This window comes from Alligator mississippiensis, chromosome 3 (assembly GCF_030867095.1).
Source record: "Alligator mississippiensis isolate rAllMis1 chromosome 3, rAllMis1, whole genome shotgun sequence".
Classification (NCBI taxonomy): Eukaryota; Metazoa; Chordata; order Crocodylia; family Alligatoridae; genus Alligator; species Alligator mississippiensis.
In genome coordinates, this window is record NC_081826.1 from 230212568 (window position 1) to 230240029 (window position 27462).

Below are 27462 nucleotides of genomic sequence, written 5' to 3' on the forward strand. Positions count from 1 at the left end.
GGATAGCAGGTGCCACAGGCATCCTTCTCCTCTTCCCTCCAGCCTGTGCTGGGGCTTGACTCATTCTCCAGTCGCCTGCACAAATCAGAGCCACCGTGCTCAGGCCCAGTAGGGATGGGAGCAGTTGGGGGCCCCCTCTGGCAGGGCTTGGGGGAGCAGAGGACAGGGGCTGTGGGTCAGGAGTGAGAGGCACCAGCATGCCCGGAGGGGGGGTGATGCAGGTTGGGACAGAGGGGCACTTACAGAGCCAGACGGCTGTGGGTTGGAAGTGAGGTGGATCCCCCCCGAGAGACATTTTTTTTGGAAATGGAAATATGGTAACCCTACCTGAAGCTGAAGTAGAGCACAGTAGAGCAGAAGGCAGGTGGTGGGTAAAAGGAGGAGGAGGGCCAGGCAGGGGTGGTAGGGGAGAGAAGCAGGCAGCAGGACAGGAAGACAAGGGGTGGGGGTCTGGCCCCTTTCCCTCTGCCACAGCAGTGGGGGGAACAAATTGAGATAATGTAACACTAATTAGATTCTACACATGGAAATACGATTTTTCACAACACAAATTTACTATTTTCAATGTATATAGTCTAATTATTGTTGGGGTTGCCTTCAAAATTTGAAGTCTTTTTGGATATGAGTAAACACTGTAACATTATTTCTGCAGTTGTGTGTTAAGATTAGATTTAAGGTGTTTGAGAGCATACTAATATTTTAATTTTTCCAAATATTAGGAAAAAAGGTAATAATTAATGTGTTATTACAAATTAAGTACTTAATCAAATGAGCTAGTCTTTCCAAAGAAACATAAATTATATACAGCAAAGAGATAATTCATATAGGCATGCAATAAGGAGGTGGATTTTTTAACATGTGTACACACACTGCATGTATAACATTCAATTCACCATACATCTCAGGTTTGTGTTTTACTTTTAAATCAGATTTAAAGCAAAGCAGCCTAAGATTTCTTTCCAAACTTAGAGAGCCAAGGAGACTCCTCAGAAAGGCATGGTAGTACCTGACAGCTTATCCATCTCCCTCTCAGTAATACAATTGGCCCACTAAAACATGTCACTCACAAATACTCTTGCCTCTTGCATTTTTCCTGGACCATCAAAGCTACATCACTCCAACACTTTTCAAATGTAATTGTTCATAAAATAGATTTGTCCATGGGACTGAACTAGAGTGCATAAAAATGACATGCACAACACCTCAAATCCCAGTGAATGAGAACCAAAATTACTTTCTCTAATTTTACAAGCATGAAAGGATGCAAGTCTCTTTATCAGCTCTTCCAAGGGAGCTCCAAAAGAACATCAGTGGAGCCAAGTGGACCCTCTCTGGGAATCTGGTCAATCATAGATGAAGTTTGCACTACTCAGCCATGTGCAGTTTCTCACACCAGTTCAGTACAATGCCTGCAGCAGTTCAGCTGCTATTTGGTCTCTCTTAAGACTCAAGACATTCATGTTTAGGTAGGTCTGCTCCGGCAAAGGTCAAAGACCAGTGTTATACAAAAAGTCTATATTATGGCCTAGAACGGTCCAAATTCTCAGGCCTGCTGGCCGTACACCAGGTAAGCTGCATGCCTCCTGGGCTGCTTGCCATAAGTCGCACACCATACCATGCAGCTTGCCCCCCTCCCGCCCCCTGACTGCTGAGCTGCAGGGCAACTACACCATGCCAATGCCCCCGTGCCCTGCACACTTTGTTGCGTGCCTCCTCCCACATGCACACCTGTGCTACATGAGGTCTCCAGGTCTCCCAAGCCTCATAGTCACAGGCTCCCTCAGCCCGCAGACTAAATTGCCCTGCTTTGTCCTCAGGGGCTGGGGCAAGCAGCAGAAACTGGAGAAAGGAGGAAGAGGCCAAAGAGTCTCATGGCAGCAACAGGAGTGCAGTGAAAGGGCGATGCCCAGACCAGAAGCCCAAGGGACTACAACTTAACCCCTTGGAAGCCCCACATGGCGCATGTGCTGCCAGTTGGACAACCATATAACATATACTGCAGCATCCCTCTTGAAGAGAAATTTGAGATATGATGGCACAATTTAGGAAGCAGATAGACTTTTCTGTGGGTATGACATTAGCCAGTAAGTTTGGGGGCTGATCACTAAACTGTTCTTGTACACATTTTTTGGAGTTTTAATGGTCTTAATCACCTGTGCAAAGCTCCAAAAAATGTGTACAAGAACAGTTTAGTAATAAGCTCCTAATCCCCTGCTGTCCCCCTGCACGGAAGGGAACAGGCCCTTATTCTTGTGCCAGGAGCCTGCCCATGCAGGGGGAACAGACAGCCCCTCAACACTGGGATGAAGACTGTTCCCCGCTTCCATCTGTGGGCATGGAGCTGGCCAAACAGCAGCTGGGCCATGTGGGGAGGAAATCCCCCAGCCTTCTGCAGAAGGGGAGACCACCCTAGGTGGCTGGGGGACAACCCCTAAGGCAGCTCCCTCAATGTGGGCAGCCCCTCTGGAAGCAAACTAGACTGTACAGGGGAGGGGATGGGGAAAATCCCCAAGACTCCCATGGCAGGGAAAACCACTCTGGGCAGCTCAGGAGAAGACCCGTGAGGCAGCTCCCTCCCACGTGGGCAGCCCTCTGGCACCAGGATGAGGCTGCTTCCCACCTCCCACCTGAAGGAGTGGGCCGAGCGCAGGGGAGGGGATGGGCAGAGCAGGGCTTGGGAATGGGCCTGGGAGACTCTGTTCCTCCTCTCCCCCCCGCCCCTCTGCTGGGATAATAAGCACATGCAGGACACAGACTGCAGAGACTTTGCTGCTTCAGCTCTGTGACAGCCTGGAGCAGTGCGCAGCCAAGCCTAACTCGCCTGCCCTGCAACAGACAGAATAGCAAGATATCCTGGTATGCTGGAGGACTGAGACCTAACTTGAATTGGGAGGGGACCTGGGACAGAAGTTTGATAAAGGAGTTCAACCTAAATCAGTTAAGTCTGATACTATATCCGTCCACGTTTATCTTTAAACCAGGTTCAGCCATTTTGAAAATGGTTTTTGTGAACTGAACTTCTGTTCTGTTACAGGTTTAAACCAGTTTCCGATCACTAAAACCAGTTTGTGTGCAACGTCTGTCCCTAGCCTGCATGTGCTAGATCCAGAACTAGAAACAGTATAGCCACACAGCACAGTGCTGTCCCCAAGCTAATTAGCTCCACTAGTATAACTACCCTCTGCTTCCAGTTCTGAAGCTGGTATGAGCAGGGTAGCTTGGGGTATATCTGTATAGTCCTGACTTGCCTCAAACATACATACTCAAAATTTCACCTAGTTACTGCTATGTAGAGCCCAGTACCCTGCAATTGTGATAATTTGTTCAGGCAGTTATCTTCAATAGTAAAACTTTATGCCTCATTACCAATCTTTCCTGGAGTTAACTTTCAAATACAGATTATTATTATTATTTTCTCTGGTAGGTTTAACAAGCCTTTAGTACCCAGTATTTTCTATCTGTGAAGGTAACTATACGCTGTGATCAAAGTAATCTTTCAATCACCTTTCTGATAGGCTAAACAGCTTGAAAGGAGTATGATGGTAGAACAGTTGAGAAAATTTACTACAGATATAAATCACAGTTCACACCTCACTCCAGACTCATGATGAAAGACACTTTCAGTCAAACCAGCTGGTCATTCAAGCTAGGGAATCAAAGGTGCTAAAGAAATTGGTATGCCTTAACCACAAGAAGGGCCAGCTGGACTCAAAGTTCTACTTAAAAATGGTCAAATGTCTGAGTCTGTCACCATATATGGCTGTCCAAGTAGCAGCACGTGGGCCATGTGGGGCTTCCAAGGGGTTAAGTGAGAATATTCTCCAGCCCTTGAATTATTTTTGTGGTTTTCTTCTGCCCCCTTCCCTAATTTCCCCTTTCCCCCTCCCCCACCCTTTTAAAAATATGGATATTTACTATTCTCCACCTTGGGAAAGTAGCAGATTTGCAGTTTAACTAGAAAGGTAAAATACTGACCAAAATGGATCATTTTGTAGTGACCCTAACTCAGTTTATGTATTACTTTTTATACCAGAAGGAATATTTTCAGAGTTGAAACTCACATTTGTTTCCAAGATACTACACAGTAATTTAAAATTCTGATTTTGTGATAAATTAATAAAACATTCATAATCTCTTGTAGTACAAAGGTGTCAATGAGCTCAGTTTAACACCAGTTCAGTCAAATATATCAGAGAACAATATCAGAGCATGGGTTTGTTGCGGGTAGGTCTTGCTTGACCAATCTCATTTCCTTCTACGACCACGTGACCTATCACCTGGACAAGGGAGGAGAGATTGATGTCATATATCTTGACTTCAAAAAAGCCTTTGACCTGGTTTCCCATAATCACCTCTTAGAGAAACTGGCCAATTGTTGCCTTGGGTCCTTCACGATCCACTGGCTGGAAAACTGGCTCCGGGGTCGGACCCAGAGGGTAGTAATTGATGGAAGTCACTCATCGTTGTGTCCTGTGACCAGTGGGGTCCTCCAAGGCTCTGTCCTTGGACCCATACTGTTCAACATCTTCATTAATGATGTGGACACTGGAGTCAGAAGCGGACTGGCCAAGTCTGCTGATGACACCAAACTTTGGGGAAAAGCATCCACACCAGAAGACAGGCGGGTGATCCAGGCTGACCTGGACAGGCTCAGCAAGTGGGCGGATGAGAATCTGATGGTGTTCAATGCCGATAAATGCAAGGTTCTCCACCTTGGGAAGAAAAACCTGCAGCATCCTTATAGGCTCGGCAGTGCTATGTCGGCTAGCACTATGCAAGAAAGAGACTTGGGGGTCATCATTGACCACAAGATGAACATGAGCCTGCAGTGCGATGCTGCGGCTAGTAAAGCGACCAAAATGCTGGCTTGCATCCATAGATGCTTCTCAAGCAAATCCCGGGACATCATTCTCCCCGTGTACTCGGCCTTAGTGAGGCTGCAGCTGGAGTACTGCGTCCAGTTTTGGGCTCCACAATTCAAAAAGGATGTGGAGAAGCCTGAGAGAGTCCAGAGAAGAGCCACGCACATGATCAGAGGTCAGGGAAGCAGACCCTACGATGACAGGCTGAGAGCCCTGGGGCTCTTTAGCCTGGAAAAGCGCAGGCTCAGGGGTGATCTGATGGCCACCTATAAGTTTACCAGGGGTGACCACCAGTATCTGAGGGAACATTTGTTCACCAGAGCGCCCCAAGGGATGACGACTAGGTCGAATGGTCATAAACTACTACAAGACCGTTTCAGGCTGGACATAAGGAAGAATTTCTTTACTGTCCGAGCCCCCAAGGTCTGGAACAGCTTTCCACTGGAGGTGGTTCAAGCGCCTACATTGAACACCTTCAAGAGCAAACTGGATGCTCATCTTGCTGGGATCCTATGAACCCAACTGACTTCCTGCCCTTTGGGCAGGGGGCCGGACTCGATGATCTTCCGAGGTCCCTTCCAGCCCTAACGTCTATGAAATCTATGAAATCCCTCATTATGACTTACTTGCTTCCCATTATACAGTAAAGAGGTTAAACTAGACTAGTTAGCCAGTGGCATAAATGGAAGCTGAAATTAGCAGGATACCAAAAAACATTCTAAGAATATTGGCCCAGACAAACACTAACATCAGATTTTTCAAGGGATCTACCCCGCTAAATAACTAGAAATTAGATCCGGCTAGTAAATGTATATTACCTCCTTCTAAATATATCTACATTCTTAAGAACCTTTTATTTTATCCCTGACTGAAATATTAAACCTAAGTGTCATATGCCTGTGGAGCCCTATGATCTGGCCCGCGGGTCTTGGATTGACCCCATGAGCTGCAGACATGGTACAGAACTAGTCTGGTGTGGGCTGGATCCAGTGCCATGGGCACTGCACCCAGCACAGGAGTTGATCCAAGGCATGCCCTGTACGTGTGGCTGCATGAGTTTGACAGCCCTGGACCAAAGAATAGCTACAGCAGCATCCACTAAAAAGACAGTTCTGAAGAAAGATTCTATTAGTACAGGGGTGTCAAACCCATCCAGCCCTGCAGGCCAGATGAGTCTCTGGGCCAGTCTGCAAGCCATATCTGGCCACACCAGCCATTGGGCAGGGTGCCACATGCAGCACACTTCCAGTGCTGGTCCCCTGTACCACACAGGCAGTTTGCTGACCCTGCTCTGGATTTTGTGCTGCAAGAGGTGCACAGCTTGGACCTGGTGCAACAAGCACTGCCCATGACCTACTGTGAGCTCTAGGGCCAGTCAGGATTCAGCCGCAAGCCATCTGTGCATGCCAAAGCCAGCATGTAGGGCTGCCCCGGGGATTGTCACGAAGTACACCAGCCCAGCCCACATACCATAGGCAGCACAAGCCCCAGAACAGGGCCAGTGCATGGTGCACAAGCTAGACCCAGTGCCATGGGCGCTGCTTCTAGCACACAGGGCCAGCACAGGGCACACACTGCATGTGGTGCCCCGCCAGATAGCCTTGTATGCTGGCTTCGGCACGGCCTAATCCAGACTGGCCTCAGAGTACTGCATGCAGCTTTCACCCTGCCCTTGTGTTTCAAGTGCTGGGTCCAGCCTGGGAACCAGGTCAGTTCTGCATGAGACATGCAGTGTCAGTGTGAGATCCATGGGCCAGATCCTGTAGCTCCATGGACATGCCATTTGCTTGACACTCCTGTCTTTAACTAGAATAGTAGTTAGTACACTTGTCCACTCATATGCTCATCATCATTCCTTCCCACAAATGAGGTGCCAGCACATCCACATAGTAGAAACAGATGAGGAGAAATATGAAGCAAAATAGTTAAGGAGGAAAACAAAGCAACAGGCTTAAGGAAGGGTCAGATAAGCAGGGAATGTGAAGACAAAAGTCGTTGGTGGCAATCCCTCAATTCAAGGATGTTCTCTACTACAGCTCGTTGATGAAAAGACAGATGTAACAGCAGTAGCAAGAAAAGTTGGGGTGGTTTAAGTGAAGGAGGAAACTTTGAAAAAAGACAAAAGCTCAGAGAGGAAGACTGAATAACAAGAGAATACATAAAAAGGGAAAAAAAAGATAAAAATGACAGAATCACAAATAAAAATATAGGAGAAGAGGGATTAAAGGAGACAAGTACTATATTAAGTGTTCTGTACTTCTGCAGCAACACAATTACACTGAAAACCCATGTTTAGATGAGAGCAACCAAAATGTGTACTATAACAACTAAAATCTTTTGGAACAAAGGGATAGAATGCAAATTTAAAATAAAATAAAATGTCCAGGGAACATTTCTGAGAGCTGTCCATGTTCTCTCTATTAGCTGTTATGCATCTCCCAATTCAGACACTGAGGTTGTTTATTTTCACTTTCACCTAAAATTCTGACAAGAATACACACTGCTTCATATCCCTACTTCATAAGCTACAGTGAAAAGCAGAAAGAAATCCACTCAATTATACTGCTACAGTCCTCTATCCCCACAATTAAATCTGCCTGACTATGTTTTGAAGTGTGGAAGATTTGGGTTAGATTGCTGTTGCTGATTCCTCACTAGTTGGAAAGATGGAATCTAGGAGAAATCAACTCAAGTAATCCCAATCTGGCAGGGCAAAACAGAAACCAGAGGACGAGACACAGGAAAGTGCCAGAAATATGGGATTTAATTAATAAAACTACACATTTTTGAGTTTATAAACTAAGATTTTGCCAATTCCATGAGAGGGCTGAAGTAAAAAAAATGCATCAAATTTTATTAATTCTGATATATAATTCAATATGGCATCAAGTGGAAAGGAGTTGTTTTTAAAAAGGCTGCTTCAAAAATCAGATATTTCCCCAAACCATGCTTAAACAATTGCTTGAGAGTAATGTGTTTTTAAATGGTTCTCAGGAATTTTTTTTTTGACTGAAACAGTGGCTTTGTGACAGATTCATAGATTCACAGATGTTAGGATCGGAAGGGACCTCAATAGATCATCGAGTCCGACCCTCTGCATAAGCAGGAAAGAGTGCTGGGTCTAGATGATCCCAGCTAGATGGTTTTGTCTTTTTTTAAAGAGAATTTTTAAAGCTCTTGAAATGCTTTTTGGCAGCGGAGGTAAAAAAAATCCACATTCTTCTCATGAATCTTATATGTTATTTCTAAATTGGAAAATGCTTAAAGTGCTCCTACCTGCTCTGATCTAGTCGCTTCCCAAAGTTACTACACCTGGTATATGATTTGGGTTCAGGCACTGTATTTTTGTTTTTCTATTGATATCCACTGGTTTAATTATGAAGCAACTGGCATTAGGAAGTTCAGAGTATCTCTAACGCTGCATCTATTAAAGTATCTTAAAAAATGCAAGGCCATTTTCACCACTGGAGGAGACTATAGTCTTCTGTGATCCCTTATAAATTCGAAATTTGTTTCATGGAACAACACTTAAGTTAGGGTAAGGCATGATCAGGCGTCTCAGATTCTTACCTTATCATCTTTTGTGGACTCTCTTTCCCTTGATGCAAGTCCAGTAGGCAAGGTGGATTTTGAAGAAGGAGAGACAGAGGCCAGATAATACTCACTCTTACTACAGGCATTGCAGAGCTCATTCTCTGTATTTGCTGGATGCAGCTGACATTTAGAGCATATTTGCTCCATGATGTATGTTTAAGTTCACTGCCAGCAAACAAGTCCCAGCCTTTGAGTACAGAAAGTAGCCCCAAAGCAAGAGATCACTTGCAGGAACTTTTGCTGCCTGGGAATCCCACCGATACAACTGTTCTGTGAATTCTTTGAAATCTTTTAAAAATGGATATGTACAGTGATAACACTGGCACTGTTTTGCCTGCTGGAGCAAAAAAAGGATGGAGGATAAGCCTCCAGTACTGCACAGGCCAGGTCCTTTCTTTGTCCCCCAGTATCAGCAGAGTTTACAATGCAGGCTTAGCTCAAGGAAATCTTATGGGGAGTCCCAGTCATTTGCTTCATATGACTGTGCTACATGCACTCATATAATGAGGATAATATATAGAGTATATAGATCAAGAACCAAAAGTTAGCAGTTTTTTTAAATTCCAGAGACAGAAAAACAAAAGAACCCTTTGATAATATATCATAAAGCACTAAAATGCTTCATTTTTTTCCAAATAACCAAGAAAAGATCACTAGTTATTTTAATCTCTACCCTTACACTTTCAGTTACCCCCGTAACAGAATGTACCAGGAGCTGGCAGTTTCCCTGCGTCTCCCTTCAAATGCGAGAGTTCTAAGCATGCGGCAACGTTGGAAAAGAGAGGGCTTGGGGCACTGCTATGTCTTCTTCTCTAGTGTGATCCACTTTAATGTTTCGAGGGCCATTAAATGGAAAAAAACATGCATAAGATGGAAGGATAAGCCTCCAGCACTGCGCAGGAAGGAAAGTGTTTTTATTGCAGACATCACCAATCTTGTTGTTTTTATGTACTCTAAAAGTTATACACGCACACACATATATATACACATACATACATATACACACACACAAAAATATACATATATATACATACATGCACCAAGTTTTTAAATGTTTCATGAGCCTACATACATGCAAAGTAAACAGCTCAATCAATTTTGTTGAGAACTATGAGAACTTCCAACTTAAAATCTGAGCTACATGGGAAAATGGGAACAGTGACTCAAGAATTAATGGTTTGTTAGTCACACTATTATAAAGAGAAAGCAGTCAAGGAGCTGGAATGAGACTAAACAGCTAAAATGTCAAGGATGAGATAACAGTTTAAAGTAATTTACAGATATGTACAATATCCGTCACATATTTTATGGGTCGGAACTTCAAAATAAAGGAAAGATTAAGAAATCAAAATTGGAATTTTTCCCTACCTAAAGTTATTATTAGTACTTATTGGTACTTTTCTCTCTCCATGGCTGTTGCATACCATTTTTGGTAAAACTTAACATAACAAAACACGAGCCATGAATATTTGACTTACTTAGCCAACTGCTTTTGCAACTGGCTATGTTTCTTCTTCAACCTGTAAATACAGTTGTTTTATAAATTTATACCAATTTGTACTAACTACTTAGTAATTTCTCTTAGAAAAAACAAATGTTTCAGGAATTACAAAGTTTAATATCTAACTTGAAGATATGTTCCCTTACTTCATGCAGTTCAAATAATTCTACTGAATGCAGCCCTTGAGGCCCAGGATCCAGTACTCTCGGCTGTTATCTGGCCTTTCCTCAGGCCTTCATATTATAGCTACTATTTAATGCCACACTTTTTTTGGCATTTGCATGTGATGCCAGAAATCGCTAGATTCACAAAGCAGAGATTCTACTTTTTACAGCCCTGTATCTCAACATATGCAAGCTACACAAGACACCTATTTACGGAGTGAATATAGAATAAACATTGACTTTGTGCTGCTTGTCCCAAATTTAACTCCTGTTGTACACCTCCTATGTACAGCTTACAGGTGTTGACAGGCCTTGTTCTGGTCCCCTTTTTTATATGCAAATTTCATGCTACCCATACACAGCAAAGAAAGCCTCTGGATGTTGAATGCCCTAGATGTTAGAAAATGAGAACATACTGTTCTTCTGAACAGTACATATCTGTACCTTATGATTAGCAATCTTTGCTCTAAAAGCATATGGTGGTAATGAATCTTGATCATTCGGTAATACTGTTTGTCTGACACTGAGCTCCACCTGCTGGCAACTTCTTCAAGTATTACAGATTTCTCTCTACCAAAAGCCAATTTATCAGAGCCTCCACTATAGAAGATAATCCTCCATCAGTCAGGATCTGTGCTGAGATAACTGCACAATGAGTATTCTACAGAGATCTTGTTATTGCTATACATGTCATTAAATATCCTGTTTTGTTTTAAAACATGAAAATATTAAAGTAAATAAGCGTTTTCAAAATAATATTTTTAGGACATGTTTGAATATGATAAAAAAAAGAATCAAAGGCATTTTCAACTCACTTCTGATTTTAATAAAACCTCTATTCAAATTTAATTCTAATCACTGCACTATAATAAGACTTATCACTGGCAAACTAATTTATCAGTTGACATGCTGTTGTAGCACCTGTCAGGTTACTTTTCTTAAACAGCAAGGTTTGTCTAGTTCTTGTAATCCTTTAAGTATTTTTTATAAAATGCAAAATATTAAGCTTTTCCGAGGCTTTAAAAGTTTTTGTTTGTAGGGCAGAATCAGGCTCCCAGACTCTCCCTAAAATGATTCACTTTATAACTAATTATTAGAACCACAGACAACATAGTACAATATAAGAAATGGTTGTTCTAACTTATGCAGACTGGAATTGGCACCAATGGGTCTGAGCTGACATCACATTTGAAGATTTCAAACACCTCTGAAGCACTTCCAAAGAAAGCACTTTTCATCATGTATGGACACTCTATGGCAGAGGTGGGCACAATGGCCAATCCAGCCAGTGTCTGGACTCCTTTTCTTAGAAGCCAGAGCCTGCATCAGTGTGGCCAGTGTCCATGGAGACCCCAACAGTGGCACCACCCTGACAGTGCAGAGCCAGGGTTTCCATGGAGACTGGCCCCAGCAGCACTGGCTGGGTGGAGAACTGCTCTGAGGCTGGGGCTGGGATCTTGTAGTGGTGATAGTGTGGTCCAGAACCAGTCCACTGCCTGCACACCCCTGCTCAAGAGGAATCTCTAGAGAAAAATTCTACTAGAACTTTACCAACTCGTACTGCTCCACCAAACTGACTCTGAAATACTTCACCCAACATGTTACATTCTTGCATACCACTGCAAAAGTCTGCGATGGCTGCATAACCACCACATTTTATCAGAAACTGATAGTTACAGCCACCAGATTTTATCATAAGCACATCACTAAATTCATCATCTACAGCCATGCTCCATATTACATTCATATCTACTCTCATGCCACCAACATGGATGCACACCTTAGGGATCTAGATCAGAGATTCCAGACTTATGACAATCCCCAAATTGTCACCACTCAAATCAACAGAATCCCTTGTGCTGTTTTCATCAACCCCCAGGTTAACACATCGGACACATTATGAATGATCTCCAACTATGAATGACCTCCTGGAAAACACCAAACATCTCAAAGCAGCCTGGGGGAACAGGCTGTCCCCACAATTTCAAACAATGTCTTTCCAGAAACAGACTACCTAACTCCTATTTTCACCATGGCACTGGCCTTGCAAGGGACCCAAGATGTCAGCTGTGTCCACTCATTGAAACAGGCCACATCATCACTAGACCAAACAACAGGGATTATAAACATCTAGGGTTCATTCACTACATGCTCCTCTACCAACCTTATTTACACTATTACCTGCTTAGAGTACTGCTCTGTTGTCTACCCTGGACAGAAAGGGTGGTTCCTATATAAAAGAATAAATGGAGTCAATCTGGCATCAATTCCAAAAAGACACAAAAGCCTGTGGCAGAACACTTGAACCTCCCTTAAAATTACATCTGACCTCAGAGTAGCTGTTCTTAAACAACATAACTTTAAAAACTAACGTGTGTACAAAATTGGAGGACAAGAAATCATCTAGAATAGATGGTTTTAAGTATGTTCTGTATAGAAACTGTAGATTCTCTAGCCTTTATAACCATTATGGTTTTACTTTTTTGTTTATTGCCTTTAAATTTGACACTGAAGGAGAATATAGTAGAAGCAGATATGAATCATCCGCTTTTAATTAGACACCTACATATTTAAAGGTCAGATCAAGCTACTGATTACTCAGATTTCCTTTTCAGTTTTAAAAGATCCCACAGAACTAGATATGGTACATCAACTTTGGATATATATATATTCAAAATAAAGGAAATAGTAAGAAATCAAAATTGGATTTTTTCCCTACCTAAAAAGTTAGTACTTTTCTCTTTTCATGGCTGTTGCGTACCAGTTTTGGTAAAACTTACCATGACAAAACACCAGCCATAAATATTTGGTTTACTTGGACACAACTGCTTATGGTTCTTCTTCAACCTGTAAATACAGTATTAATTCTTAATCCATTCAAAAGGGAATGCCAAATATTGAAGGCTCACTGCATTCATGGCTACAGGAATAGTATTTTTTCTTTAAAAATGCCTAATACCCTCTATATAAATATATATCAAAATATATTGATCTATATATCTATATAGATATCTATATCTAGAGAGAGAGGGAGAGACAGAGAATTAGGGATTTTTTTAAAGAAAAAAATACTACAGGAAACCCTCGCTATTCACAGATTTGCGGTTTCGAATATTCGCGGTGCCTATTATCGATACAGTACAGTATTCATGGACTTCCCCATTAGTGGGGATCTCTAGAACGTGTTCCCCATGAATGGCAAGGGTCTCCTGTATTTCACTAACCATCTCTAAATAATACTTGCTATATTTCAATGATTTTGATTTAATTAATTTGATTTGATTTAAATTAATGAATGCATATTATAAATCTTATGGCTATAAAAGTACAATTTGCCAACTATACAACTATCCTATAAGCAATACTTCTGAATCAATATTTTAATGTTGGAAAATGCTACAATTTCAAACATATATGTAATTTCCTCAATTAATTTTAAAGTAAAATTCAGGAATTAACTCCTAAAAACAGATGAAATACAAAAATTCTCACATTATACCCTAGGAAGAACAAAATGGATTTCAAAAAGTCTATTCAAATTTTATCTTGCCATGAAACCTAGAATGAACTTGATAGAATTATCTAGCAATTTCCTTTTTCTATAAAACACCTGCACTGGAGACAAACAGACAATGACTATTTTATGAGCATTGAAGTAGGCTGGTACAGCTCACAACATCAAAAAGTAAAGACACTTGCAACAATGAAACATGAAGGCATATTAAGAGAACCTTGTAACACTCAATAAAACCACACAGAGATGTAGACAAATTAATAAATTTACACGAAGATGTATAATTAACATAAGCTATACCAGAAAAACATTTCCTAAACTCCACCTTTTAACTAGTAGCTAATGAAATATTCATTCTCATATTACAAATGACAGAAAAAACAAAATCTGCGCTATTTTTAACTGATTGATAGACTTATAGAATGAGGCTCTATGAAGACATTTCAAATAAAAAGCATACAGTTTTATGAAGAAATACATCTGTTTTTCCTATTTTTCAAATCATGCTGAAAGCTACTCTATATGCAAGGATAAATGCTTGCATACAATGCAAGCCAATAAAAATGAGGTTGTTCTTACGACAACTTGTAAAAGAAATGCATACAATTAATTTTACAAGGCATAAATAGCTAAATTAAAAATATTTGGGATAACAACGTGCTTTAAACTGAAGACGACAGACCTAAATGGGTTTATAATTAAAGAAATAATGATTCTCTTTAACGATTAATACAGATGATATGCCAAGGCATTTAAAAATGGCAGGAAGGCCTACAGCAGTGAGAAAATTCCTTTATTGATTATTCAACACCTACATAATTTAAAGGCATTTCATCACAGAAATCCTATAAATATGACAGTTTGTCTATTTATCTAAAATAAACATTCTGTCTAATCTCTTTCCTCCTCTTCCTAGATTGACTAAATTTCGCCCTCTCAATATGCAGGCTAATAACAGTATCTTAGATTAAGTTGGATCACAACAGACAAACTTTTCTACCAACGCCCATTTTAGCAGTTCTATTAGCACAGTCTTTATGACTCAGGTTCAGCAAAACTCAGCTCAGTATGGCTTTAACGCCATCATTATTCAGCAGAATACATCAGCACATTACCCCAAGCACTCAGAGCAGATATCAGGATATTTTAATAACATCTTTAAACATATTCTAACTAGAAGATATATTTTAGTAACCCAGATGGGGAGGGAAGGCGGATGTCTCTCTGCCACACAGTTTCCACCACTCACGTCAGCTACTTTATTAAAAGACTTATTTACTATATTGTTATATTACAAAAGAACTATCAAGACTGATGGTTTCAAAAAGAATACCTCCCATATTTCATTAACGGTACCCTGGTCCTTCTATTTTTGTCCCCCTCATCTCTGGTTGGTATACAATGTTTTAGTATTGTTTTATTTTCTGGTCATTCTTTGCGAAGCTACATCAAGTTCACATGTAAGCTACTTAGGATAGGCAATTATGTTTTATTTTGTCTCCAAAAGTGTCATACAGATTTCTGGTGCCTTACAAATAATAAACAATAGTGACAGAAGCATGAATGGATAATAGAAGGGAAGAGATCTGGTACTGGAAGTGGACTAAGAAAACAGCAGCATACAGAAAAAGTATATTAATGTAATTTTATTGTGCTGTTGCCACCTTCTGTGGGACAACAGAAATTTGGGGTAAACCATTAAAAAACAAAAAAATTAAAATTAAAACAAAAACAAAAGAAACCCTTATATGCATCTTCCCAAATGCAGTATTTTCTTGCATACCCCATGCACCGTTTCCCCCCCTGAAAATCAGATGCTGGAAACAGGGAGGGGGAGGAGGCAAGTTTTGCATGGAAATACAGCCAAGCCTCAACACATCCTCAAGCTGCTACTGAGTCAGAGACTTCTGCTGAGCCAAGAGAAGCTTCTACAGCAACAGCCTCCCCTGGGAAAACGGAAAGTAACCCTCCACATGCTTCAAAGGGGGCAACACAGTGAATATGCAGGGTTCCATAGCTGTTGGCTGTGAATAGAAGGCATGCTCACTGCACCTTCTCCTGTGCAGCATGCACAGGGTTACTTTTCCTCAGGCAAACACACCTGCAACAAAAACTGCTGCTGACTTAAAAGAAGCCACTGCCCCAGCAGCCTGAAGGAGCCCTGGAACTCAGCCCCTTTGTATTTCTTCACTTGTCAGCAGCATAAACATGGACAACTGCAGTAAGAGAGAGCAACAACCTATGGCTGCTTTGATAACCCTGTAGCTGCTGTGGACAATCCCTCCCTTAGCAGCCAGGTTTGCCCCAGCAGCAGCAACAGATGCCCAGGTACACTATGCACACAGTACAAACTATTACTCTTCAGCAGAAGATACTTTGCAATAAGCACAATTTATTAAAAGTCACATTGGGGGTATGCAAACCACTGCAGGTCTTTAGCACCAACTAACAATAACTTCCTGTCACAGTGCTTATGAGTATTACCCAATACAAGGATTCAAAATCAAGAATCAGACCTCAACATTTCAAGAATTTTTTTTAGCCCTTTAAAAAAGGTTACATTCTGTTTTGATGTCTGCCTTGATTTTTTTTGCTTCCTTTGGGCCCAGTACGTATATGCGCAACAGTAAAATATCACCAACTCCACCAAATGTATAAACTAAGACAATTCTCAGCCCTGATGTGAGAGCTTTAACCACTGCACAGGCTAATTCTTCCCATCTTCAGAATCAGTCAAACCCCTCCAATCTCACTTCTGCTCTTCTAGCAGTCCCAAAAGTTCTTTAGTTCCTTTGTCAGGTCTGGGTGGTAATAGAAACTGGTTTGTTGTTTTTTTTCTAGCATGGGAAAGAAGTAGATTCTAACAGTTCTGTTCCTCTCCCTCCTTGCTTCACTTGCTGGGTATTGCAGGAAAGGACAGGGGTTAGAGAAAGGAGCAGAGAAAACCACTATCCACTGCTCAGAGACAGCAGGGAAAAAAACAGTGATGTTTACAGGGTCTTCCCTGATGAAAGAATGGTGTCAGCTTCCATGGGGAACAACAGACAGATTTGCCCTGACTCCTACAATGGCCCTGCAGGTACAGAAGTGGGAAAGAACACCCAATCAGAAGAGGGTTTCCCCCCAAGCAGAAGCGAAAGTTATGGGAGGGTGGAACATTTTGGCCAGGTACAGACATTAAGCTGTTGCCAGTGTAATTGATCAGAAACTGGTCAATAAACAGAAGTTCAGCACACAAAACCAGTCTACACCTGTAAAAAAACAGAAGTCTGGCATACAGACTGGTTTGAAATGGTAGAACCAGTCTAAGACTTGCCCCACCTCCACCCCACCAAAGGGTGAATGTATGTTCTGTTGGCTACCAATCTAAACTATGCCACTTACAAAAAAACTGCAAACAGACTGATTCTGCCTTGGGCTATCTGAATGTCTGTACCCAGCCCTTGTATCATTGCAAAGGTAGCTGCAGCCCCAGCTGAAATCATGCAACTTGCAAACAAAATTGCACAAGTCACCAACACTGGTTTATGGATAGTAACTGCAGCAGGACAAGAAATTGTATTTATAGTCACTAACTTGCTTATGTTCTAACAAAATATTCTGTGAGGCTCAAAAAGTAGGTATTTTAGCATTCCCTGAAAATGTCAGAAGTAGAGAAATGACCAGGCAATCAGAGTGGCAAACAGCATCCCACTCAGGCCATGGGATGGCAAAAACTGATGGGGCTGCCAGCAGCAGTAACTGTTTATTGGATGTGATCAGTGGTGGCCACAACAGGGGCTGATGCCAGCACATAGGCAGCCTCACTGACCGACTGACTCATTAACAGGCTTCTGTGGAGGCAGGGGGAACAAAGGTGAATTCCTGTATCTCCTCTTGGCAAAAGAGCTTGTCTTTGAGGTGACTGTCACTTTCTAGCCATGGGACTTAAAACACCTATAGGTTACCACAGCCCTAAATTTTGGTGCTGAGACACTTTGTAGCGGTAAGAATGAATGCCTGTCCATACCCTCAATTAGCTGTTTCAGTTTCCTACAGTAGAGTATCCTCTGCTGAAGAGTAACATCTGACCTAAAGATGTATAGTGCAACAGCAAGCAGGCTGCATTATCTAGTGAAATAAGAATAGGGCATACCATAGAAGTGACCGATCTGGCATCCTCTTCATAATTTACTACGGGAGGTGGCTCTTTCCCATCGTTCTCTTGCACCTTTTGTTCCAAGAGCTCTTTCTGTGCTGCAAATTTTGCCTCAGTGCATCTTAACTGCTGAACTGTTTGTTTGAGTTCTTCCAGTGCTTGCTTCTGGCTCAGCAAAAGCACAATGCTGAAGAAAAAAAAAAGGACAAACCAAACACTTCAATACAAATTACCTTCTAAAGTTTTTCCTTACTAGTAATGAGAGACTACCTAATGCATTATGAAGGAGTAGTGCCTCCAGCAATCAGAAGTCATATTAAGTCATGGGTCTGACTTATCTCCTGGTTTATCCACTGTTCAATGAATTTAAACAATACTGCTTATGAGCCAGCAATCCCAACACAGCATTATGGGAAGCTAATGATACCTATCTGTGATGAGGTCATTTAAACTGTTATGGAGGATGAAAAGAATGGAAAACAAAACAAGTACAAACATAACTTTATCAACTGTTATAACTTCAGGTTAGAAGTAGATATTAAAAAAGCAATATAATCAAAGATGGAAAGTGACTGATAATTCCATTAATCATGCATAAAAAGTCTAAATATTTTAATGACTATCTTATTCTATTGGTATTATGGCTAGTACCCATTAGTCTCTCGCTTACATTATTTACTGTTTAGTAGTACAATATTGTGTAAAATACTCAGTAAATTACTTCTGAATTCAAAAATGAAAATAAAGCGGCTTGAGTAGAGAACATAACTGGACACAACCTGTAAACCCAGGAGTAGTTCCAGGAGTGTGGCTTAGTAAACCCCTCCATGATGAGATCCATTAAACGGGGGATAGTCTGGACCGAGTTCTGCTGCCCTCCCCTCTAATGACAGTCAGGGGATCCATTCACAGGCTCTCTTAACAGTAAGATATCATCCTTAAAGTGACAAAAGCTGCTCATCGTCTTATTTTTTATTAATATAAAATTTGTTGGCAAACCTTTTTTTTCCAGTTACAGGCAGTCCTTGGACTTACGACACAATTGGTTTCTGAAAACCATGTCTTAAGTCAAAACGTTGCAACTCAAAACTGATTTTCCCATAGGAAAAAATGTTATAAATGGGGGATTGGTTCCTGAACCAAGGCTCAACACCCTATTTTCACCAAAAATAACCCAATTTGGTACAGTACTCAATCAATTATATAAAATAAATCATTGTAGCTATATTACTTGTCTATATGTATTTACATTGTAAATAGCAAACATTTATTTGGAAGGACTTATTTGAGGTGACTTTGCTGGACTTTTTGAAGGGCTCCTGGTTGAACTTCTTGAAGGGGTCTTAGGCAGACAAGGTTCCTTGAGTGAATTAGATATCTTTTATTAGACCAACCCAAATGGTTGGAGAATAGTTATTAAGCAAGCTTTCAGGTTCAAAAATCCTTCGTCAGGCTAAGGAAGCTTCAGTCGTTGGTGTGTGCTCTTCCTGGATGGAATGAAAAGTAAACAAGCCAGGGGCTGGGCTGGGCTCGGCTGGGGAGTCAGTTGCCAGATTATAATGTATCAAAAATCCAATGTCTATGTTTAGTCCATGATTTCTAGTATCCAGCAGGTTGATGAAATGGAGCTCATAGGCTCATCTCTGGGAAGTGTTGTGTAAGTTTCCCTTGAGGATCAGGGCTGAGAGATTGGAGAAAGAGTGGCCCTCCTGTGAGAATTGAGTGTTTCTGTCTTTGATGGATTTCCAGTGTGCATTCATTCTGGTGCACAGTTGTTGTTTGGTCTCTCCTACATATCTTCCATCAGGGCATTTGGTGCATTGGATGAGGTATATTACATTTTTGGAGGTGCAGCTGTAAGATCCAGGCTCTGTTGTGGGGTGTAGTAATAGTGAAGGTGGTGGAGATGTGGGGGCAGGTTTTGCATTTCTTGTCCTGGCACGGTCTGGATCCTTTTGGTGTGTTCTGGGGTTTAGGAAGTTTGCTTCTGGTGATGAGGTTGGCGAGGTTCGGTGCTTGTCTGAAGGTTAGGACGGGTGGCTCTGGGAAGATCTTTTTAAGAATAGGGTCTTTTTCTAATATGGGTTGCAATTTTTTGAGGATTTTCCGTATAGGTTCAAGAGATGGGTGATAGGTCATAACCAGCGGTGTGCGATTTGTGGGTGTTTTTCTTCTGTACTGCAGTTCTTCACATGGTATCCAGGTGGCTCTTTCAAATGTGCGATCTACCTCTCTGGAGGAGTGTCCTTGCTGGGTAAAAGCCTTTTTAAGATTGGTGAGGTGGCAATCCCGGGTGTTCTCTTCAGTACAAATGCAGTGGTATCTGAGGGCTTGACTGTATATCACAGCTTTTTTGGTGTGTTTAGGGTGATTCTTGGTTCTGTGCAGATATGTATGTTGGTCTGTGGGTTTCTTGTATACTGTGGTCTGTATTTTACCCTTCTGGATACTGATCACTGTGTCTAAAAAGGAGATGTTGGTGCTGGAGTATTCTAAAGAAAATCAGATGCAGGGATGGTTACTGTTGAATTTCTGATGGAACTCAATCAGAGATTGCAGGTTCTCAGTCCAAATGACGAAGATATCATCGATGTATCTTAAGTACAGCAAGGGTTTGATGGTGCAGTTCTTAAGGAAGTCTTCTTCCAGGTGGCTCATCAAAAGGTTGGCATACTGTGGGGCCATTTTAGTGCCCATAGCTGTTCCCATCATTTGGAGGAAGTGTTGATTATTAAAAGTGAAATTGTTGTGTGTGAGGATAAAGTGTATAAGCTCAGTAATATCTTTGGGTCTGTATTCTGGGTTGTAATCTTGTTCCTGTAGATATTTAAGGCAGGCTTGGATGCCATCCTGGTGTGGGATATTGGTATATAGGCTGGTAACGTCCACGGTGGCTAGGAGTGTGTTGCTGGGAAGGTGGTCTATGTTTTTAAGTTTCCGTAGAAAGTCTGTAGTGTCTTGGACAAAACTTGCTCTGTGGGTGACAAGCGGTTTTAGGATTGATTCAACAAAACCTGGTATTTCCTCAGTTAGGGTCCCATGGTTGGATATGATAGGTCTGCCAGGGTTCCCTTGTTTGTGGATTTTAGGGAGCATGTAAAAAGTCCCCCGGATAGGTAGCGGGGGGGATCAAGGTCTGTAGTTTTTCTTGTAGTCTTGATAGAAATGATTTGATGGTATTGTTGAGTGTTTTGGTGAAAAGGGGAGTAGGATCTTCTTGTAGTTCTTTGTAGTAGGTGGTGTCAGAGAGCTGTCTCTTGGCTTCCTTTATGTAATCCTCACGGTTTAGGATGACTATGGCTCCTCCTTTATCTGCTGGTTTTATTACTATTTGGTGGTTAGATCTTAGAGATTCTATGGCCTTTTTCTCTGGTACAGAGAGGTTATTATGGTGGCGTGTGTTGCTGATTATTTCATTGTTCATTCTTTCCCTGAAGCAGTCAATGTAGTGGTCAAGGTTAGGGTTTTGTCCACTGCGAAGTGTCCAATCTGATGTTTTTTTGGGCTTTTTGGCACTGATCCTTTCCTGAACATTGTCAGAGGATGAGTTGTTGTTGGGAGTGGGTTCAAGTTTGGTTGTGGAAATATTGAGGCGCAGGCGTCGGAAGAATTCTTCTAGTTCTCCACATTGAAGTATTTTATTAGGGTGTTCTTCTGGACAGAAATTTAGGCCTTTAGAAAGGACAGATTTTTCAGTTTTGGTAAGCGTGTGTGTGGAGAGATCGATAATATTTGTGGGTTGGTTGCTGCTTTCAGTTTCATCGAGTCTGAGGTTGGAAGGTCGTAAGGTGTTGGTGTTGTTCCTCTGATGGTTGTTTTGTGGCTGGGGAGCTTGTTCTTGGAGTAATTTGTTCCATTTCTTCTTTTTATGTAGGATGAATGCTGTAGAAAGTTTTTCGTAGTCTCTTTGTATCCACTGCATATTGTCAGGGAACATGCATGGATTTCTATCTTTTAAGTTGGCGATTTCCTTCCTGAGTTGGTCTCTTTTGGAGTAGAGTAGGTGAAGTAGAAGATTTCTAATTTTCTCTGAAGTTCTTCTGCATAGCCGTGAAGCATATTTGGAGTTGTGTGTAGTAGTCAGGGGATTGTAGATGTTCAGTCCTCGGGGAATGATGTTGCGTTTCTTGCAAAGGCTTAAAAAATGTATGTCGCTGTTGAGTTTGGCTTCTTTCTTTTTCATGTTGTACAGTTTCCATTTCAGACAGCTGAATTCGATATCTTCCATGCTGCAGGGGTTTGGGTTGTAGCCGTGTTGGTCTAAGGACATAGGCAGACAAGGTTCCTTGGGTGAATCTGATATCTTTTATTAGACCAACCAAATGGTTGGAGAATAGTTGAAGGGGTCTTGGCTGAAGTATTCTCAGGAGCCTTGGCTTCAGTTTTTTCTGGAGTCTTGTCTGCTTTTTTAAAGAAAGTGTCCAAGAAGCTTCTTAAAGGAGCTGCCCCACAAATGGCTCCCAAACAGCAGCACCCTGCTGTTCTAGCCATGTATCCGGAAGGGTGGAGGGGGTGCTGTGTGCCCCCAGGTCTGCTTCGACTACAGCCTGCTCCACCCCAATCAGATCCAGGATCACAAGTTCCTCCCGGCCCCATGACAAGCGGTGAGAGCTACCAGATGAGCCGTGGCTTTTTCCACGGCCACCCAGCTCTGCCTGCTTCTCCCCAGAGGGACAGCCTGAGGAACAGCTGGACGAGCTTTGGGAGAAGCCAAGGCTGCTTGACTGCTCCCCCACCTGGTCCTGCCGGAGCAAGGCAGAGCCAGGGGGCCACAGCTTCTCCCAAGGCTCATCCGGCTCTGTCTGCCTCACCCCAGCAGGGGCAGCCGGAGGAGCAGCCAGAGACCTGCAGCTTCTCTCGCAGCCACCCAGCTACGCCTGCTTCTCCCTGGTGGGGGCAGCCAAAAAACAGCTGGACGAGACGCAGGAGAAGCTGTGGCCACCTGGCTGCCCCCGCCAGGGAGAGGCAGGCAGAGCCAGGTGGCCACAACTTCTCCCACGGCTCATCCGGCTGCCCCCACCGGGGCGAGGCAGGCAGAGCCAGGCGGCCACAGCTTCTCCCACAGGTTGTCTGGCTCTGCCTGCCTCGCCTGCATGGGGGCAGCTTGAGGAGCAGCCAGATGAGCTACGGCTTCTCCCACAGCCACCCAGCTCTGCCTGCCTCTCCCTGGTGGGGGAAAACAGGGAAGCAGCCTGACGAGTCATGGCTTCTCCTGTTGCTCACAGCCTCTGGTTGCAGAACACAGCAGCCCCGGCTAGGCAGCATTTGCCCGAGCCCCTCCCTCACCACAGGGGCCCTGATCTGCGCCCCAATGACCCTTCCCTTCCCCCTCCCCTTCCACTGACAAACCTGTCTCTGGCATCTAGCATTGTAAGTTTGAAACCTGGGTGTCAATTTACAAACATCGGAACTGCAGTTCGTTGCAATTCTAACCATCTTAAGTCGAGGACTGCCTGTATAATATACCAATATTTTCCTACTAAAAATAAGCAAATCTATTTTACATAAATTTCATGTGCTAGCTCTTTGGAACCATATTACAATAATTACTTTTTCCTTTAAACTTTTTTACTTCTTGATACCTCTGTCATACTTACTCAGATTTCTTTTCACAGGTCTTAGAAGATTCTTCTAACTTCTTCTCTAATTCCAAGACTTGCTCTTCTTTATTCAGAAGTGTCTGCTGTGTCTGAATCAGTTCTTCTATTACTGTTTTCAGCCTAGAATGCGTTAGTTTAAAAAAATTAACAAAAACATTCATTTGTGACACATGACAGTTTGTGCATATTTGCACATTTTTCTCTATATAATTAAATATGGTAGAAGAGCTAAAACTGGAAGCAGCATTCCTCAAACTGCATTCTAGTTTGTCAGTTTCCCCTTCTTGGCAATATGTTTCTTAATCTGTTTATTTTATTTATATTGTTTCTCTTTGCATCCACTGTAGAATATGTAGTCATACGCAGTAAAACGAATAATCTGAGTTTCTTAAAGGTTCTTTTAGCATAGATACAGAAAACATGGTAAATGGACCTTGGCTTCACTAAGATACTATAAATTAACGTGAAGCTATCCAAAATATAGAAATCTTCCAGACTGTTGAAGGGCACTTTAGAGAAATATTTACAATCAGTAGTAATGACATTCATGCATAAAAGTAATAAAAGCCGAGCCAATAGGTCTTGCACTACAAATTAAAACACTCCATTTGAGCACAGTAGAGGGATCCGTAGTACTCTTCTTTATAATTAATCATATTTTTTTAAAATCTAGTCTTTGGTAACAGTGTTAACCTGACAGCAATAAAAGTAAATTTGTACCATAATACTCTATTAACTGAAGCATTATTGCACATTAAACACATTTATTGTTACTCTGTAAGCATACTTACAAAAGATTCAAGGGTCAGAAGTGTTGCCTAATATAAACCAATTAATACAACGACACTGTACATAGTAGATAAAGGATTCATTCTCTGATACAGGAATATGCATATTTATTTCATACGTGTTTTAATTCATATTAAGATTGAAGCAGTTCTTATACCACAAGAATACCAAGTAATATGCAAGAGAATCTATTCCTTCCCTAAATATATCCAGTTATATTCCACTCTCTCTTTGCCAATCATGTTATTTCTAATATACAGTTATCAATATACATATTCCAGCAACAATGGTACAATTCCAATCTTTTTTTTTTTTTTTTTAAACTGTGCTATTTTCTTTCCACAAATACTACTGCTACACTGTGGGGCAGCCTGTTTCATCTTGAAAAACAGTAGGCTTTAGCTTTCTGGAAACAGTACTCCATATTTCATAACTCAAAAACAGTTTCACTGGATTTGACTATAAATATGATATTCCCTGTTTCCCATTACATTTTATTCAGTTGTGATTTACTTCCCAAAGAATTTAATTTAGGGTTCTGAAATCAGATTTAAGCTTACAAACCTTTAATTACCAAAACACACGTAAATGGGGCTCAGGAGGACATAGTTTCTAGAAATACAAAAATATGTATATGTTTATGTTTAAATAAGGTCTATACTAATCCCTAAACTTCAAACAACTTAAATCTCTATACCTAGTAAAAAAGTATCATATGACAGCCGCATTTTTACCAAACATCTTTATTTGCATTGAAAGTAACTAAATGGATTACTAATGATAATAATGATATGGGTCATAATATTATGATGAAAACACAGCAGTAATCTCTTATATATGCACTATGACAGAAACTTTGTATTGATATTAAATTTGAAATGAATTCAATTATCTTCATTTTAAAACACTGTTTAAAAATATTTAGTTGCTGACCATATATCTGACTTTAAATACAGTTCTTTCAACATTTTTCTTTCGACACAGTACAGTCTTTCAATCTAAAAATCAACTTATGCAAATTCAGCACTCTATCTAATGATCAAGCATTAAAATATGGAAGTTAACCCAAATTAACATTTATTGTCATCTCAAAAATGCATTTTTTCAATGAGTTTCTGAACAGCAAATTGCAATATCACATTGCTGTTGATCTTCCCAACACCTCTGAAATCTGTAAGTAAGTTTGGACTTATCTTTAAAAAAAAATAACTAACTTATTTTCTCTTACTCAATCTTTCTTTTTGTTTTAAATACCCATCTGTAGTTTGGACACCATTTAGGACTGGGTACAGCTGGTATCTCAGACTATCTTGTATCATCACCCTGGTTAATTTGTCACAGGATATTTCACCATGGCCTTGAATCTGTCTTCCAGATGAAACTGGTTCAGAAAAAGACTATTATTACTAACTTGTCAGTCACTTTTATCATTGTTAACTTTAATAAAAACAATTCTAATTCTTCATCTTTAAAATTAACATGGAAATATTAGAAATCTATGAAACATTCTACCTCATGCTGGGTATACAAATTAACGTCCACACAAAACATCTTTCATATTCTTCTGGATCACTGACATCACACAGCATCAAATATTAACAAATATAGATCAAAATGATATAAAACAGCTTTTTGGAAGATTATTTTAGGTCATCTGGGAATGGTTTGATTCATGTTTCCCTTCTGACTTTTACTAGCTCATTAAGCAGTTTTATTATTCTATGGCAGTTTATTACTTGCTCTTTGTATACATACGAAAATCCTCTAATGACAATATTTTATCCTAGTATTATATTTTCAAAGAACTACTATGTTAACCTATGCTAACTATTCCCTGCAGATAATACAGTCTGCCTCTGTGTTGCATTGTACTGCTAATGCACCATTATTTTTTATTCTACAATTTACTTTCCCTTATAAATTCATAAATATAAAACTATTTGAAAATGTGGAACTGAGATAATTTTCTACGTCATTTATTTTGTAAGTGGGGGTAAATGTTCAATTACACTTCGCCCAATAATGCATATATAGGACTGTCATTTTCCTTGAACTCCAAAATACATTTAATTGTTTTTGCTAAGGTTACTGATTTGGGGAATTTATCTTCATTTTCCACTTAGTCTGAAATAACTAAATATAAAAACTTACATCTGTTTGGTTCATTGGGATTCAAATATAACATTTTGTAATCTCCTAGGATATGATCCAGCTTTCATGAATTCAGGCTCATGAAATCATGAATCATGATCCAGCCACATTTTCACTGACTTGAGCAGTGAAGAATCAAACCCCAAAAGGTAATTACCTACACACACAATTAATACAACATATTGATCTTTGTGCAGACTTTCCTATTGATGAATGATAAACTAACCAATGCATCCTGTTCTCTAATTGCATACAACAAGCCTAATTACATTAAAATGTTAAACATCTTAATGTGAATTATCCACAGAGAGGGATATTTTAAAAGTTTAAGAATTTTTTAAATGACCTCTGACACTTATACCTTTAGAATTTTCATCACAACTTAAAATAATTGTCCATGTCCTTGTTGAAGTGTGGTGCCCAGAACTGCATGCAGTACTCTAGCTGCGGTCTCACCAGTGCTAAGTAGAGCAGGAGAATCACCTCCTTGGCTTTGCTGGAGATGCATCGATTAATGCATGCCAGAGTATTATTTGCCCTACTGGCTACAGCATCGCACCGACGTCTCATATTCATACTGTGGCCTATTATTACCCCCACATCCCTTTCATTCATGGTGCTATACTGTATTAACCGGAATTTCCAGCCAGCCAGACACACGGGACTGGGGGGGAAAGGTTGCATACAGCGGCTGCCGCTGCCACCCACCACCCTGTGCTACCACCACTCCACGTCCAGCCAAAACGTCCACCCTGCACTGCCGCCATTCTGTGTCACCCCCATCAACTCTTCCTCCACCCCCACCCCCCACTCTGTGTCCAGCCAAAACCCACCACCCTCAGGTAACCGGAATATTTAGATACCCAGCACCCCATTCCCCACTCGTGCCAGATAACAGGGCTATGCAATTCATAACCCTCCTGGGCAACCATAAGTCAATGGATGGATTGAACTTGCCCATTGAGAACATTTACTTTTCGCCATCTGTCGTCATGTTAATAGTGATCACATTCTTTGATAGAGAAATCCAAGTATGAAAAGTTGTCCATATACTAGTTTAAAATATTCTTTTATCTCAGAACTTCTCCTATTTGCTCTGTTTAGCAACTCAAGCTACTGCTCAGATTGACAGATTATGTTTTAGCTGTA

The 27462-nt window shown here is 41.1% G+C and overlaps 1 protein-coding gene across 4 annotated transcripts in view; it reads right to left on the reverse strand.

Moving 5' to 3' along the window:
- FER (FER tyrosine kinase) overlaps positions 1-27462 on the reverse strand; it is a 363406-nt gene that overhangs the window by 247220 nt on the left and 88724 nt on the right. For 3 of the 4 annotated variants that reach the window (XM_019484266.2, XM_059724955.1, XM_059724956.1), the window contains 2 exons: positions 23371-23493; positions 17771-17960 (listed from right to left, as the gene is read on the reverse strand). In XM_019484266.2, the coding sequence (XP_019339811.1) occupies positions 17771-17960; positions 23371-23493 (313 nt within the window). Of the gene's footprint in view, positions 1-17770; positions 17961-23370; positions 23494-24955; positions 25544-27462 lie in introns of those variants that run through there. The other variant, XM_019484274.2, reaches the window with a different exon arrangement.